This window comes from Rhinatrema bivittatum, chromosome 10, assembly GCF_901001135.1.
Source record: "Rhinatrema bivittatum chromosome 10, aRhiBiv1.1, whole genome shotgun sequence".
Classification (NCBI taxonomy): domain Eukaryota; kingdom Metazoa; phylum Chordata; class Amphibia; order Gymnophiona; family Rhinatrematidae; genus Rhinatrema; species Rhinatrema bivittatum.
In genome coordinates this window covers 47,799,167-47,816,733 of record NC_042624.1, presented here as the reverse complement: position 1 = coordinate 47,816,733, position 17,567 = coordinate 47,799,167, and the positions used below count along the sequence as shown (strand labels likewise).

At 40.3% G+C, this 17,567-nt stretch overlaps 1 protein-coding gene across 1 annotated transcript in view; it reads left to right on the top strand.

Moving 5' to 3' along the window:
• Positions 1-2,037: 2,037 nt before the first annotated feature.
• Positions 2,038-17,567, top strand: part of COL11A1 (collagen type XI alpha 1 chain) — a 623,839-nt gene continuing 608,309 nt past the window's right edge. The window contains 1 exon segment of the mRNA XM_029618381.1: positions 2,038-2,260. Within this exon segment, the coding sequence (XP_029474241.1) occupies positions 2,143-2,260 (118 nt within the window). The 5' untranslated portion in view covers positions 2,038-2,142.

Here is a 17,567-nt window from a genome sequence, read left to right as displayed (position 1 = left end):
ATGGAGTTGAGGTGGGGAAATCATTTTTGTGCATTTTTTCAATATTCAATAGTATGTACATAAGTCTACTGGGGTTAACCCCTGGTTAGAGCATGAGGCGGAAAGCCAGGATTCAAATCCTGCTTCTTCAACACATACTCCTTGGGACCTTGGGCAAATCACTTCTCCCTCCCTTTCCTCAGGTAAAATTTAGATGTTAAATTCTTTTAGGCAGGGAAATAACGGCAGTACCTGCCTTGAGTAATGAAATCTAAAATGCAATCCAATCCAACTTGCTAAGGAGCAGGCCCAAACGTATGCATGGAGGCGGTGCAGGGTTCTGTGCACACCCCTTAATTTTCAAAGCAGACATATGCCTAGGAGTCCGCTTTGAAATTCTGGGATAAGGTCTGCGTGCAGACTTTATCCGGGCACTGTCATAAAACACACTAAACAGAGGGTCTTGAAAATATGCATGCTTTTGCTTCCTGTCACTTCTTCAGATATACAGTTATAATTACATAATTTTAGATGCATCGCTCTTGCACAGGACAGGAGGGGAAAGTCTCCATCTGGAAATAAAGGTTTGCACGTGTGGAAAAATCGACAAAACTCTGCAAGCCCTAGAAATCACTAGCAAATAATTTGTCAAAAGCAATGAATGAAAGGGTTATTTTATTTTATTTATTTTTTTTGTTTGGGTGTTATTTTCTTCTCTTAGCAATGACCGGTGGCCCTTTAGGTGTGTGTGAACAGGGTTGGCAGGCTGGAATTCCTTCCAGTTTGAAGAGCCCTCTCTAGGCAGCATTGTTTTTCTCCTTTCGGGGGATGGGAGACTGTCACACTGAGATACTTATTGGGAAGGAGGAGGAGGGATAGAAGGCATAACCTAACCACTGTAACCTTAAGGTAAATCCCTGGCTGAAATCGGATAACAGAGCCAGCCAAGAATGCTTTCTGATATATAGCAGCTCAGTTCCTTTCACAAAGAGGAACAATCCTCTCGTATTAGGAGCTGCCACTTCAGCAGTCTGCATGAAAAAAAAAAAAAGAAAAGAGAGAGACTGTGTGGCTAGGCTGTTTCGGTTTGCTGTTAAGATTCTAGGAAAAGTTTACTTCTTCATTTCGTTCTATCATAACGAGTTATTGTACTCAGTGTTACAATTATCTAATGCTGATAGGTACTTGACGTTTTGCCTACAGCTTCATTACTGTATTGTATGGTGTTGACAAATATTAGAGCAGTTTCCGCAAGAAAGAAAACTTAATTTAGCCTTTAATCAGCAACATCATTTCCTCTGAGGTCAGGGCAGCATGTTTATTATGTGCCTTGTGTGTGAGCTTTCTTAAAACGGCATCTCTGATCAGTTTGTTGGACCTGACAAAAGCAAGCCCGGGCAGTGCAATCCCTCCGAGTCCCGCTGCCTTCTGGTTGCAGCAGCTCCCAGTCAGGGGACTGACTGCACGATAAAAGCAACAGGAGCTCAAAGTCCGGCAGCATCTCATTTTTGTTGTTGTTGTTGTTGTTGTTAAAAACAGTCCCTCCTGGTGCAATCATCATCAGTAAATGCAGGAAGATAGTCCCCAGAAAAGAGCTGGAGCAACAGCTGAGAGGCAGCATTTCTAAGTGAAGCCCTACCTTTCGGTCTCACACGTCCCTGCCATTCCTTTCATTCTTCCAAAAAAATATTGTTCACCCCCCCCTCACCTTCGGGGGGGGGAGGGGGGAGGGCACTGCTGCTGCTGGGCAGAGCTGGGGATGTCAGTGAAGGGGAGGGGGAGGGGGGGGGGGCTGTTGAAAGACGTAGCCCAGCCCACTGCTGGTGGGGCAGGAGGAGGAGGATGGATTCCGCCTTGCATTTTGATTCAAGCCCGCATGCTTTTCTCAGTCTGAAAGGAAGGGCTCCGGGGAGGACGCCGCTCGGCCAGGGGCCTGCACTGAACTGGGCAAGGAGAAGAAATCCCAAGTCCCCTCCACACCCCCCAGCGAAAAATATTAGGAATCCCCCCCCCTTCCCCTCCCCCCCCATCGCAGAGCAAAACTTTTTCTGTCCACTTATGGCTGCCTGAGAAAGAAAAGCACATCTGGGACTGTGGAAGGGTCGGACCTGGCGCAAAAGTGAGGCTGCCCGGTTTGTTTGCGCTATCACCCACCCACCCACCATGGAGATGCAGAGGTGGTCCACGAGGTGGAAAACGAAAAGGTGGCTCTGGGATCCCGCTGTGACCGCAGCCCTCGTCACTTTGACTTTCCTTCTGCAGGCTGCAGAGGTCAGAGGAGGTAAGAGAGGAACGAGGACGCCTTCTCAGCTATAGTCACCCCGCAAACCCTGGGGGGAGAGAGGAATCCATGGCATAAACCATCCCACAGGATGAGTAGTATCTCTTTATAAGGATGGTTAAATAAGTCCCCTGGGAGTCTCTTGGTCCATTTCATCGGTACAAAAAGAGAAGTAGCGAGGAAGAAACCTGTCAAGTGCAAATAGTTAGGTTTTTCCTCAACATTGATCACATTCATTTCCTTGGTGGCACCAATTTCTTTTATGGTCATTAGCTTCTAGAATCATTTACTAATTAAGTGTAAACCGCGATCTCCCCTTTTTTTTTTGAGCCACAGTCCCTTTAATAACTCGTAAATCTATAGGATACCTTCAGCTTAGCAGGTTGTCCATAGAAGTGGACATTCATTAAATACTCCAGGCAGAAGATCTCGAAATCTGCCTGCTTTTGTTTCCTGTCAGTCCCTTTAGTTCTATGCAGATGGCGGGGTTTCTAAAACTGCTTTCGCCAGATGTGGAGGTGAAACAGATCGCACAGGACAGGAAGAAATACATTCCCTCTGGAAATAAAGGTTTGGACGTGGCAGCACAGCAGGGGGAACTCTGCAAGCCCTAAAAATGACCAGCACATGGTTTGGCAAAAGCAATGAATGAAAGTCTTTTCCCCCCCCCCTCTCTTCTCTTAGCAATGCCCAGCGGGACCAGTGGTCCGTTAGGTGTCTGTGAGCAGGGTTAGCAGGGGTGGAATTCCTTCCAGTTTAATGAACCCTCTATAATCGGATGTTTTGGGGGACTGTCACATTCAGACACGTTCAGGGAAGGAGGAGGGACAGAGGGCATAGCATTAGGGTAAAGCCCCGTCTGAAATGGGATAACCGAGCCAGCCAAGAATTCTTTCTGATGTGTATAACAGCTCAGCTCGCTTCACAGAGAAGGCTAATCCTCTAGCTTCAGGAGCTGCCAGTTTGACAATCTGTATTGAAAAAGCTGGGCAAAAAAATGTCGCTTGTATATTTTATTAAGCTGACTTGCTATCGGAGTCTATTGGCAGAAAAAACTAAAGTTCAGCGCTTGTTAAGTCTGGAAATGTAGTCTCTTGTGCACTTGTCAGTTTTCAGTGTGTTTGAGGGTCCTGCTCTCTCCAGTACACCGATTTGGGTTGCTTTGATTTTGGAATATCAGATGTCAGCTTGGGTTCTGGTTCCAAGCTTTGAATTGACTGCTAGTATGCAGAAATGTTACAAAGGTGATTCGATTTTCCATTCCCTCTGTACCTGTTTAACCTTGTTGGCTCAGCCTGATGTTGTGCCCCCTGCTGGTCTAATTGCCAAATTAGGGATGAAAGGTCTGAAAAATGAGAAGTCATTAAATAAACAAGACTATAAAACAGTTCAAGCGGAATCTTCTAAGGAGAGCATTTAGGAGTAAGGTAGCAAATTATGGCCGTGGTAGACTTTTATCATGCAGTGATTCGAAAACGTGGGAAATATCTCAATATTCAGACCAGCTAAGTTGCAAAAACACCCAGAGTACTGAAGAATTTGTAGAGGGGCACAGGTTCACAGCCAATTTTACCACAACATTGGAAATCAAGTGCCCTTGCTTTGCTCTTTCAGGAACAACATTTCCCTAAACTGAACACACCTTATCTTTTCATCATAACATTATTTACTTCAAAAAAGAACATTTTCAGTAAGGTTCAATAAACAAAAGAAAAGGTAGGGCTGCTTTTAAAACAATTGGATTTGCTTAATGATGATTTTTGAAAATATCCAGTGAATGACAAAACTTGGCAATATAAATGACTAGGTTGCATCTTTAGGTAACTTCCCCTACTGTTAGTTTTGCTAACATTTTTAATGAAAAGCAGCATAGTTATTTATATGTTTCCTGAAATAGTTTATTGCCACTTACTTCTAGACAAGATGGGTGCTAATTTACCACATACAGTACCAAGGACGTAATTAAAAATAATAGTTGTCTATGCATTCTCTATCATTATGAAAGCTTCAAAGACAAGAAATAGTCACTAGGGGTGTTAAAAAAAGACTACCTCCTTGGTCACCAGAAAGATTCATGAAAGAAATAGTTTGTACTGTCCATCCCTCTATACCTATCTATGAAACTTAAAAGTGTGAACAGTAGTTTCCAAATTTTGTGACCCTAGGACTCTTTACATAAAAATCCTTTTGACATAGTCACTATAAGTTCTGTTATTCACATGAATGAAGTGACTAATTCAATGCAATTCCCAGTATCATTTAAAACAATAAATTAGGTAGTACCCATAATTAAGAAAGTTTTAAACATTATAAAGAATAGCACCATTGAGAAAAATATCACCTGGCATAAAAGCAATAGTACTAGGTGGAATATTCAATTTACAAGATTATATGTACCTATGAATTTAGCTGAAAATTCATATTTTTAAAGTTTTTTTTAATAGGTTTATTAATAGTCATTGAAATAATAATCTATTAGGTTTACCAATAAAGAAACAAATAAATAAATAAAAGGTTTTCCCTTATAATATTTTATGCAACTCTTAAGGAAAATAAGTCATTGGTCAAGCCCCTCAGGTTCCCAGCCCCATGCAAAAAAGAGGTTTGGCGAAGAAAATCAATATTTAACATGCAAAATGACCCCCTTTAAACCATCCTCATAATAACCTATATAACTTACTAGTTTCATCTCGTAGAAACTATCTATAAAGCATATCAATGTTTTGAAGAATTTATCAGGTTTGCCAGTCCTGTATGCCAGAGCCTTCAAATATACAAGTGATATTAATAAACTAGTTCATTAAAAATGTTATCGTCACTACATATTTTTATGAGGGCCCTGTGCTGAAAATTCAATAGGCCTTTTCTTATGGAATTTTGATGCTTAAACATTAAAGTATAAAACCTCTTTTAATTAGTATACTAAAGTTTTAATTAGAGTAGGGAACAGAATAAGTGTCTCTGACTGCTCTGTTCTGTATTTATTTAAATTACACCTTTCTTTAAGGTGTATTTTAGGAGTTTGTTTTTCAGTTTCAACATGACAATTGATAATTTGCAGCAGAGGCAGAGTGGTTATTGAAATCAGAATATTGTGAGCCTCTTCCTTCAGGATATATGATTCATCTTCAAGCTGTTGCTTTTTCCTTGCAGTTATAGTAAATGACTATGGAAATACTGAATGCCCATATCTTCACAGTCTATGCATATTCAAATGGTATATAATTAATGGTAAGATAGAAATTGAATGCAGTCATGCATAGTCTGTACGTATTCTCTCTCTCATTTCATAATGCAGGAGTGTGAAACTAAACAAAAATTGATAAAATAAGAGGAAAATGCAATGAAATATTGAGTTACTTCTGGTGGTCCCAGTTGCAAAAATTGTTGAGTCCCAAGGATCAGCAGGTGAAATGGTCCTGCTCTCATAGCCTATGCTTTCTGATCTTGCAAAGAAAAAAAACTTGGCCAGCTTAGAGTTGCTGTAGTTTAATTAAAATGTAGTGATATGTCAAATAGGTGTGTGAAAAGCTTTGTTTGCCTTTGACATGTATCTGTCACAGAAATATGATTGCAATGCAGCTCTTCAGAGAGTCACTTTGCTTTTATTTCTCAGGCATGGGTATTAAAACAAAGGCAGAATGGGAAAAGAATCATTTTTGCTAAAGGAACCTTCAACTTCTGTAAAAGGAAAAAAAGAACAAAGACATTTCAGCTTTTCAAATACTTCATAGAACAACAACAAATATCTTTAATTCAATATATGTGCAAAAATATGAACGTGACTGTAACAATAAAAAAAAATGATTTTGCCTAAAAACAGAAGGGAAGAACACTTTGGAAAACAGCAAGAAAACATTTTGACTATTTGGATATTAATATTTTAGCTATAGCTTGAACTTTTGCCATGAGTTCAAAAGAAGAACATTTGCTGCAATACATCCTGTAACTTGATCCAGGTTCTATGATGTGCTCTGGGTGTGCTTAGTTGCATGACCTTGTATCAAGGTATCAAGCTTCTGTCATATGATGGCATTCAAGTATCAGATCATACCAAGTTATAGTTTTAGTAATTTTCTTCCTATATAAATATTTGACATTTAAATTAAGACTATTGGTTAAACCAGCATAGATTAACAAAAACTTAAGAATATAAGAAATGCCATACTGGGTTAGACCCAAAGTCCATCAAGCCCAACATCCAGTCTCCAAAGGTCACAAGTACCCAGCAGAATCCCAAAGAATAGATCCAGTCCTGCTTTCTCATAATCAGCTAGCAAGAAATAGCTATTTCTGCTATTTCTGGAGGATCTCCAAGGGGGGCTGATGTACTAGCTAGGGGTGAGCTTTTGTTTTGTGTCATTTTAAATAAGAAATGACAAAAAAAAAAACCCCATCAAAATTTTTTTTCTATTTTTACCATGCACTATCTTAAAATAGTGCACACTAACTAAAATAATATGCACTAAATCAAATATTGCTTACTAACACTATTTCAAGTTAGTGCACACTATATCATTAGGGACGGTAACTTTCAAAGTGACGTGTGTGCGTGTTTGCCAGCACGGGCACATGGAACTGCCAATTTTATAACACGAGCAAGTTTATGCGTGCATATTATAAAATTGGCTACCCTGCGCATGATTTTATATCGATGTGTGCATCTACACGCGAATCCTGTCTCAAGTGTGTAAGCGGGGGGGGGGGGGGGGGTTTAGTAGCTATGTGTGGCAACGCAATAGGCCTATTTCCCAGTTACCTCCTAGTTCTCCCCAGTAAAGGAGCACGCTTCCTAAACCCCCTATCTAACTTGCCTCCCTTTTACTCTACCCCACTGACTACCCCCCCCCTTTTTTTTTTTTAACCATAGCAGGAGCAAGTTATACGGTTGTGAGATCCCGGCACACGCTAGTGCGCATAACTGACTTCGTGGGTGCAATCCCAGCCTGCCATGCCCTGAATCAGTGAACTGCTTGCATGATATTGCATCATAGTAACTCATTAATTCAGAAAGTGAGTAGAATTTTGCATGTAGCAGACTTCCTGCAAAATTGTACTACTGCATTTACAAAGGTGAATTTTTAGCTAAAGGGGCTTACTTGTGAAAATGTGCAAAACTACGAAATTTCAGTTGTTTTGCATGTTTGTGGAGTGTTTTGCATGTTGTTTTTTTTCATATAAACCCAGTTTCCAAAAAAGCCATTGCACAGTACATTGGCATCCTATATTGTTCTGTACCATTACAAGCAGTAGGGCTTACAGAACGGAAACATTACATTTCTTTCTTGTTTTTCTTTTAAACTAATTATCTCTGTTCCTTCTAAGAATTAATCCTTTTAATACCAGTAAATTTATTGACACAGGGACAATTTAGTGATAATGAGTACAAATAAATTAAAGAGAGTTTTTAGAAATCTTTTGTGCTCTAAGACAAAAGACTCTCCTATGGGCTGTTTGTAAGGGAGCATGGGAAACACTGGCCTTTTATTGTTGCCAGACAAATGGATATTTGCAGTGTTTATAATTAGCAGAACAGATTAAGTAAACATATGGAAATGTGGCTCTGCTATGGAAATAGTTGGAAGAATTTTGTATGTCCCAGTATACCTTCAACATATGTTGTTGCATGTTTCAGCCTTAAAATCTCTGTAAAGTATAAGCCAGAGCGTTTGAGTATGTTAACATATTCAACATGGGTATTAGAGATTAAATAATGTTTTTTTTAAATTTCATGTACATTTTTATCTCATTTTCAAGTCAAATCAACTCTTAAAAGATTTTCTGAAAGGATTCATCTATCTATCTATCTATCTATCTATCTATATCTATATCTATATCTATATATATATATATATATATATATATATATATATATTTATATATATATATAAAAGTCCATATCTATATATATAAAAAACAATGTGCACAGCCTTTGTAAAAAAAAAGTGAAACATATTTGATTTTTGAATAAAGATGGCTTGAAAAGTTATTTATGGAAGACCGATGAAAGTTTATGCACCTGCTGATATACTGGAGAATGTGTTACAGATATGTACATTGATGGGATTTAAACTGAGTTTCTACATGATTCTACCTGTGACTGTGTTGCATAGTCTAGTGATCACAATTGCAAGCAGTGACATCACATTAGACATGATTTTTCCAGATCTCATGTTTCAGATAATGAATTTCTAATTAGAAAATTTCTAGAAAGAGGATGGTGGGGTTTCTATGCTTTAGGCTAATTTCCCTTAAGATTTTTGATGAGAACAGTTCTCAGTTCTTGAATGTTTGTTGTTCATAGCAATTTATTTGAAGTTAATTTACCTAATCGTGGACAAATAATCTCTTTTGCTCATTATTTCAATCAGCTACTGATTTAATCTCCTTCTGCCCCCTTTGCTCCTAAACTCAACCTTGGAAATAGTCTCAGCATTGTTGCTAAGCAACCTAAACAAGGCCATGCAGAATAGCTAATCGCAGGTTTTCACAATCAGATTTGCTTGTGAAGAAGATATTAATACAATAGGACTTTAACTGTTGCTTAGCTAACAGCCGCCATCTTTTAGCATACCAACTAGACTTTGCCATTTTACGTTAGGAAGCTGAAAATCGTGAAAATGACATAAATGAAAACCTGCAAAAGAATATAGAATTAGAATACAACAAAGGAGATTGAGTAAAATGCATTGTAAACTAAAGTCAAATAATTATTTTTGCTTTACTTGCTGAAGTGCCAGGACCAGCGAACAAAGTTGGAAATACTAAGGCAGGGGTTGACACAGCAACCCCCTGCACGTGTGTCACGTGGTGGCATGCAAAACCCTCCCAATCAGCACACCATTTTTAGCAAAGTGCCTGCAGAGCGAGCATTTTCAAAAATTGTCTATTGGCTCACGAGAAGAGCAGAACTGGCTCCCAAGTTTGGAAAATGTGTGCAGTGCTGCCATTTTGCACTGAGCAGGAAGCAGTGCTAGCAGAGATATGTGGCAGGAGTTTTCCAGTCAGGATCGGAGGGGAGCTCCCAGTGCATATTAAGAGTGTGAATAGCATTATTGCAGGGGTTTTTTGCTAGGCTGCTATGAAATACTGGTGGCATCATTCGAGAGATTGCAGTGGTGATGGCAGAAAGGCTGTCATATCCCCTTGCCAATGAAAATAGGGATGCTCCACAATGGTAAGAACTCATTCCAGAGGACTATATCACATGTTAAGTGGTATTTCAGCATGTTAAAGTTCTAGCTTATATCCAAAAACCTTTTTAAGTGCAAGCCTAATGTCTAAGCCCATTAGTGTACTGTTATTATTTGGAATAATCATGTCTATGACCAGAAATTATATCAATAAATAAAATATAAATATTTTTAGATACATAATATAAACCGATGGCAGATAAAGACCATACAGCCATCCATATCTCATGCTCAAATGTATAGTCCCTCAGAGATCTTCTCTGAGGGACTCTTGAATTTTGATACTGCCCTTGACTACAACACTTCCACTGGGCTTTTCCATGCATCCACCACATATTCTGTAAACAAATATTTCATTAGATTACTTCTGAGGCTACCATTTTCACGCTCATTCCAGGATCCCTCGTTCCAGCACCTCCTTTCTGTTGAATGAGGCCCATTTCCTTTGCGTTTATAACCTGAAGGAAGTACTTCAATTTTTCTATCATATCTCCTCTTTTCCATCTTTCCTCCAGGATATACATATTTAGATGTTTTAATCTGATCCCACATGCTTTATGATGAAGACCACTGACCATATTAGTAACTGCCATTTGGTTTATTTCCTTTTGAAAGTAAGGTTTCCAGAACTGTACACCATACTCAAAATGAAGTTTCACCAGAGACTTATACAGATGTACTATCATTAGGGATGTGCAGAGGAACTGCAAACGTTACATTCGGTATTCGTATTCGTCGGGGGGCAGATACGTTACATTCGGCAAGGGGGGCCCCCAATCCGTTCATGCGTTCCATTCTTATTCGTTTCCTGGCTAAAATTTAATTAACTACAACCCCCACCCTCCTGACCACCCCCCAACCAAGACTTGCCAAAACTCCCTGGTGATCCAGCGGGTGTCTTGGAGCCATCTACTGCACTCATGCCATCGGCTGCCGGTATTCAAAATGGCGCCGATAGTCTTTGCCCTTATTATGTCACAGGGGCTACCGGTGCCATTGGTCAGGCCCTGTCACATGGTAGGAACAATGGACGGCCGGCACCATCTTGTGCTCCTACCATGTGACAGGGGCCGAACAATGGCACCGGTAGCCCCTGTGACATAGTAAGGGCAAAGGCTATCGACGCCATTTTGAATACTGGCAGCTGATGGTGTGAGTGGTGTAGATGGCTCCCGGACCCCCGCTGGACCACCAGGGAGTTTTGGCAAGTCTTGGGGGGGTCAGGAAGGTGGGGGTTTTGTTTAAATTCACTCCTTTAGACAGCCAAATAATTCGGTGAAGATTCGTTGTATTTGTGGGAAATCATGATAAGTTTCGCGACGCAACTAATACAATGAATTTGGCCCTATACGTTGCGGATTGCCAATACATTGCAAATGAATGCACACCCCTAACTATCATCCCCGTTTCATTGCTGGCCATTCCTCTCCCTATGTACCCAAACATCCTGCTGGCTTTGATGTCACCTTATCAACCAATTTGGCCTCCTTAAGACCATCAGATGTGATAACCCCCAGATTCCACTCCTGTTTTGTGCACAGAAGAACTTCAGTCCTCAAGTTTCACAAGTTCCCTCTTCATATTTTTCACACCTTCAGGGTGTCTACCCTGATGTAGATTTTGGTATCATCCACAAAAATGGCAAACCTTTCCCGATAACCCTTCCACAATATCGATTATAAAAGTGTTGAACAGAACCAGACCAAGAACCAATCCCTGCAGTGCACCACTGGTAACTCCTCTTTCCTTGGATTGAACTCTGATTGCCACTAGCCTTTGTCACCTCCCACTCAACCAGTTTCTAATAGTCACTTTAGGGCCCATATCTAGGGTGCACTGTTTGTTCATAAGTCAGCTAAGCATAATTATATGAAAGGCCTTGCTGAAATACAAGTGCACTACATCTAGTGCCCTCTTATGACTTAACTCTCTGGTCACCCAGTCAAATGGATTGATTAGATTTGTCTGAGGAGACCTACCTCTGGTAAAATCAGAGGTACCAAAAAACATAATATGAACATTAGAACATAAGAAAATGCCATACTGGGTCAGACCAAGGATCCATCAAGCCCAGCATCCTGTTTCAACAGTGGCCAATCCAGGCCATAAGAACCTGGCAAGTACCCAAAAACTAAGTCTATTCCATGTTACCATTGCTAATGGCAGTGGCTATTCTCTAAGTGAACTTAATAGCAGGTAATGGGCTTCTCCTCCAAGAACTTATCCAATCCTTTTTTAAACACTGCTATACTAACCACATCCTCTGGCAACAAATTCCGGAGTTTAATTGTGCGTTGAGTTAAAAAGAACTTTCTCCGATTAGTTTTAAATGTGCCCCATGCTAACTTCATGGAGTGCCCCCTAGTCTTTCTACTATCCGAAAGAGTAAATAACCGATTCACATCTACCCGTTCTAGACCTCTCATAATTTTAAACATCTCTATCATATCCCCCCTCAGCCGTCTCTTCTCCAAGCTGAAAAGTCCTAACCTCTTTAGTCTTTCTTCATAGGGGAGCTGTTCCATTCCCCTTATCATTTTGGTAGCCCTTCTCTGTACCTTCTCCATCGCAATTATATCTTTTTTGAGATGCAGCGACCAGAATTGTACACAGTATTCAAGGTGCGGTCTCACCATGGAGCGATACAGAGGCATTATGATTTTTTCCGTTTTATTCACCATTCCCTTTCTAATAATTCCCAATATTCTGTTTGCTTTTTTGACTGCCACAGCACACTGAACCGAGGATTTCAATGTGTTATCCACTATGACGCCTAGATCTCTTTCTTGGGTTGTAGCACCTAATATGGAACCCAACATTGTGTAATTATAGCATGGGTTATTTTTCCCTATATGCATCACCTTGCACTTATCCACATTAAGAACATTAGAACATAAGAAAATGCCATACTGGGTCAGACCAAGGGTCTATCAAGCCCAGCATCCTGTTTCCAACAGTGGCCAATCCAGGCCATAAGTACCTGGCAATTACTCAAAAACTAAGTCTGTTCCATGTTACCATTGCTAATGGCAGTGGCTATTCTCTAAGTGAACTTAATAGCAGGTAATGGACTTCTCCTCCAAGAACTTATCCAATCCTTTTTTAAACACAGCTATACTAACTGAACTAACCACATCCTCTGGCAACAAATTAAATTTCATGTGCCATTTGGATGCCCAATTTTCCAGTCTCACAAGGTCTTCCTGAAATTTATCACAATCTGCTTGTGATTTAACTATTCTGAACAATTTTGTGTCATCTGCAAATTTGATTATCTCACTCGTCGTATTTCTTTCCAGATCATTTATAAATATATTGAAAAGTAAGGGTCCCAATACAGATCCCTGAGGCACTCCACTGTCCACTCCCTTCCACCGAGAAAATTGTCCATTTAATCCTACTCTCTGTTTCCTGTCTTTTAGCCAGTTTGCAATCCACGAAAGGACATCGCCACCTATCCCATGACTTTTTACTTTTCATAGAAGCCTCTCATGAGGAACTTTGTCAAATGCCTTCTGAAAATCCAAGTATACTACATCTACGGGTTCACCTTTATCCACGTGTTTATTAACTCCTTCAAAAAAGTGAAGCAGATTTGTGAGGCAAGACTTGCCCTGGGTAAAGCCATGCTGACTTTGTTCCATTAAACCATGTCTTTCTAAATGTTCTGTGATTTTGATGTTTAGAACACTTTCCACTATTTTTCCTGGCACTGAAGTCAGGCTAACCAGTCTGTAGTTTCCCGGATCGCCCCTGGAGCTCTTTATAAATATTGGGGTTACATTTGCTATCCTCCAGTCTTCAGGTACAATGGATGATTTTAATGATAGGTTACACATGTTTACTAATAGGTCTGAAATTTCATTTTTTAGTTCCTTCAGAACTCTGGGGTGTATACCATCCAGTCCAGGTGATTTACTACTCTTCAGTTTGTCAGTCAGGCCTACCACATCTTCTAGGTTCACCGTGATTTGATTCAGTCCATCTGAATCATTACTCATGAAAACCTTCTCCATTACGGGTACCTCCCCAACATCCTCTTCAGTAAACACCGAAGCAAAGAAATCATTTAATCTTTCTGCAATGGCCTTATCTTCTCTAAGTGCCCCTTTAACCCCTCGATCATCTAGGTTTACAATTATGGAAGCTTACAATAGGTTCTTATGTTAATATTTTCTGTGAAATATGTAACATAATGACATAATAAATAATAGTATGAAAAGACCATCCAGCTCACCCAATCAGCCCAGTTATTCTGTCCATACTGCTAAGGATATATCCCAGCTGCAAAACAGAGCGTGACCAATTATAAGATTTCACTTTATCCAGGATAGTCTTTTTTAAATTCCTCCTGTGTACTCTATCTTAGGCAGAAGAACATGCAAGATCCCCACTTAATTTCCTTCTGCACCTACATTTCTCATGACAAACCACTGCAATAATTTAAATAGTCAGCATTGCTAGCCTGACCATTGCCCAAACATCTGGCCTTCTAGGTACCCTGTATAGCCTGCCAGACAGACCCAGCTACCTGACCCTGTTTATGGAATTTGCAGCCTGCCAGATTGATCCACCAGCTGCTAATTTGATTCTATTATCACAGTATGATTTAATAATATGAAGACACCCTGGACCAGCCTTGCATCCTCATGCACATCCTCACATTCATAAATAATCTATATCAACACCTGTGATTAAGAGCTCAAAGGCTGCAGCTTTATTCCAATCCAGTACCTGAGCAAAACAACAAAGTCATTATACATAACCTGCAATATTTCTTCCCACATACTGGCCCTGGTAGGATAGCCACCACAACCCAGCAAGTTAACACTACACCCAGGTCACTTGATCTATAGGCCACTTGACCACAGCCCCCCCTCCCCCCCCTCCCCCCACATCACCCCCCACCATCACCACCACAACCACAGCCAGCAAGGAGCCAGTCATGTGCAGGGCTGGATCTAGATCCCACAGCACACTACAACCCTGAGAGACTCCAAATCATACCAAGTTTACATTTCCTACTTGAGTACCCTGCCCCCTGCATCAAATACCATGTAAACTGATAACAACAACAAAAGTGCATCTAACACATCATATAAACAACAACAAAAATAACCAAAAGAGGCGAGGGAAGGTGGGAGAAGTTCCCCAGAAGGAGAGAGCAGCGTTGGGGTTACTCCGGATATAAAGCAAACCTGTGGGAGATGCCAGATTCAAAGTAGGCTCCTCGTGTGTCACGGCCAACCCAAAACTATCATGGTCTTTTGCCCAGGAGATGCAGGAGGCGGCTTGGGAAAGTAAGAGGGTAACTTTTAAATCGGTACCCGATGCAGAGGCCAATCAGAAATGGGGCTAACGTGTTCCCAGCTGACCAGGAGCCCATATTATATTTGTGTCCAGGATGAACCTGAGCTGCCTTTCAATAGGTACTATTACTAGTGAACCTCGCAGCCTGCCAGTCAAAACAAATTATGCAAGCACTTGCATTTTCACTAGGAGGTTCGTGTTCAAAAAGCCAGTGGATAGGTATTATGGATATAGTTATCCAGCATTCTTTAACTGGCAATTCATCAGGCCCTATCCAGAGAAGTCTGCTGCTGAATATATTTGGATAACTTTATCTACAGTACATAACTTTAGGACAGCCTTTTTCCTTGACCATACTGGATAAAGTTTTACTCTTCCCTGGGAATGTCCTCAACTACGCCTCTTCATGTACAACATTTTCCTGCTTAGCGAGGAGGGGGAGTGGTAATTTAAATCCTGAAAATTTGTCACATTTTTTGAAAATCAACTTCTAGGAATTCTAGCTATTACAGAATATGCAGCCTGCTAGACAGACCCAGCTGCCAGTCAATGCTGCTGTCACATTTAGTCAGACAGCCTGGCCCCATGAATAAATACAGCTCCCTTAAGACTACTACTATTTCATATGAACCTTCTTTACACTAAATCACCTGGTAAGCAAGCACCACAAAATGTTATCAGCAACAGAAAACAAAAACAATGGTGCTATAAATCATACCCTTAAAAACTTCAAAATAGTGCACTTATTATTAATTTTTATTTATTTAGACATTTTATATTCCATAAAATGATCACAACGGTTTACATAAGTAACATTCATCACTGTCAATCAGCAAGTCTTAACGGTTTACCTAGGTGATATTCATATGCAGGGATTAACATTTCTCTGAGATTGGCATCAGTGTTATATTGTCCCTGTGCCTTTATATACTGCCTCTTGCCAAATGTGGCAAATTATTTTTGTTTTCCCTAATTTGGGTGTGATTCACTAAACCTGTTTCCTACAGACACAGAATGGGAGAAAGTCTTAGTGCACCAAATAAAACACGTGTGACAAGATTACAGAACATTCTGTTATATGTTATATACTGCATTCCACACAGAACGAGATGTAATAAATTTGGCAGAGTAGAAACACTTCTAAATAAATAAATAATCAGGCCCTTTGTTTCTATGGGGAAAATATTTAGCACATGCCCCCTTTCTGTCAAACTCTTTCTACGTTTTGTCTTGTAGCAGTATTTCAGTTTAACCACTGTAGGGAGATCACATATAGTAATTTAATGAGAAGCAAAAATAAAATCATCATATTCAATATTAGCAATATAGCAGGAGCTGAAGATGACTGGCGTGTATGAGTCAGGAGAATTCACCGTAAAATGTGAGTTCAAATCCCATTCCCTTCCTGACTGGAGACGTCTCCTCAGCAGGGTTGTCCCTAGGGCAGGGCCAGTCAGTCGGACTGCCCTTTACCTTGTGCTGCTAGGGGCATCCTGCTTATCAGGTCCATAAGCAAGGACTTAGGGACTGTGTGCACTACCTGACCAATCGCAGAAAAATTATCACTGTGGTATGGTAGATGCAGCCTCTCCCCTTCCTCCATCAGGCAATTTCTGTCCCCTAACCCTCCCCCTGCCAGAAAGAGAAGAGAGCTGCCTCTACCTCTGTCAGCTTCATTGCTAAAGGTGGGGGCTAGTGGGTAGAGAGAGAGGAATGTGCTTGGGGGAGTTTGAGGATATTTATTGGGAGTGATTTTCTCTAAGCAGGGAATGTTTCTTTGTGGGGTGAGAGGGTCTGAACACACTTAGGGCTCTCTTTCCCATTCTTGATCGCGGGCTTGGTATGTGGGTTTATGGGGGGGGGGGGGGGGGATGAAAGCATTGCCAGGTGCGTTAGCCTGCCAGTTCTTTCAGCCAAAGTTAACTTTCAGTGGTTTAACATATGTCACATGATTTAGCAGGATCTGCATTAATCCATTTTTTATTGCTGAGCTGTTTTGCATATTTAGCATGCAATGCAGATCATAAACATTTCCCACATGTTGAACACCAAATGATTGCATGATCAGTAACACTTGAAGGTATTGCTGATAATGCACATTCATGCATTTTCATTTCGCTCTAAGTGCCAAATTCACTATTTAATGTGGGGAGGTGGAGAGAGGGACATGGTCTTGTTATGGCAGGGCATCATTTTAAATTTGGGGCAGAATCGCTGTTTTGTTTTTAAAGTGGACTTAGCCAGTGCATGGCTGATTTTCAGCACTGACCTGCTAAGTTTAGCTGAACAACCCACCCACACTAAATCTAGCTGTTCGATGTTTTAGTAACTTTTTATTTAAGACAGACATTCAGAACACATAATATAATATACAGTACATCACACTAAATCCAAATAGGAGTCACCCAAAATAGAATGGAAAACAAAGCATGCCTAATACGGTATATTAAAGTTATAAATAAATAAATAAATAAATAATAATATATAGCAACAACAACCTCCCCCCCCCCCAGAATATCCAAAACACACAAATCTAAAACCCCTCTCAATTAAAGCTCAGTTTTATGCCTTGCCTTGTATTTTGTTCAAAAAGAATAATTTACAGAGACATCTCCCTGCACAGTTTAAGTAATTTGTTCTATGGATGCCACTCCTGCAATAGTATAGTTACAATATTCTATCTGGACAGCAGATTTCCAGTAATACAAAACTGGTTAACAAGCAGCCTATAGTAAATGAGATACAAGGGTTTAATTTTCTTATTCAGTGATTGTGCAGACCATAACCCCAGCAGACATAACTGT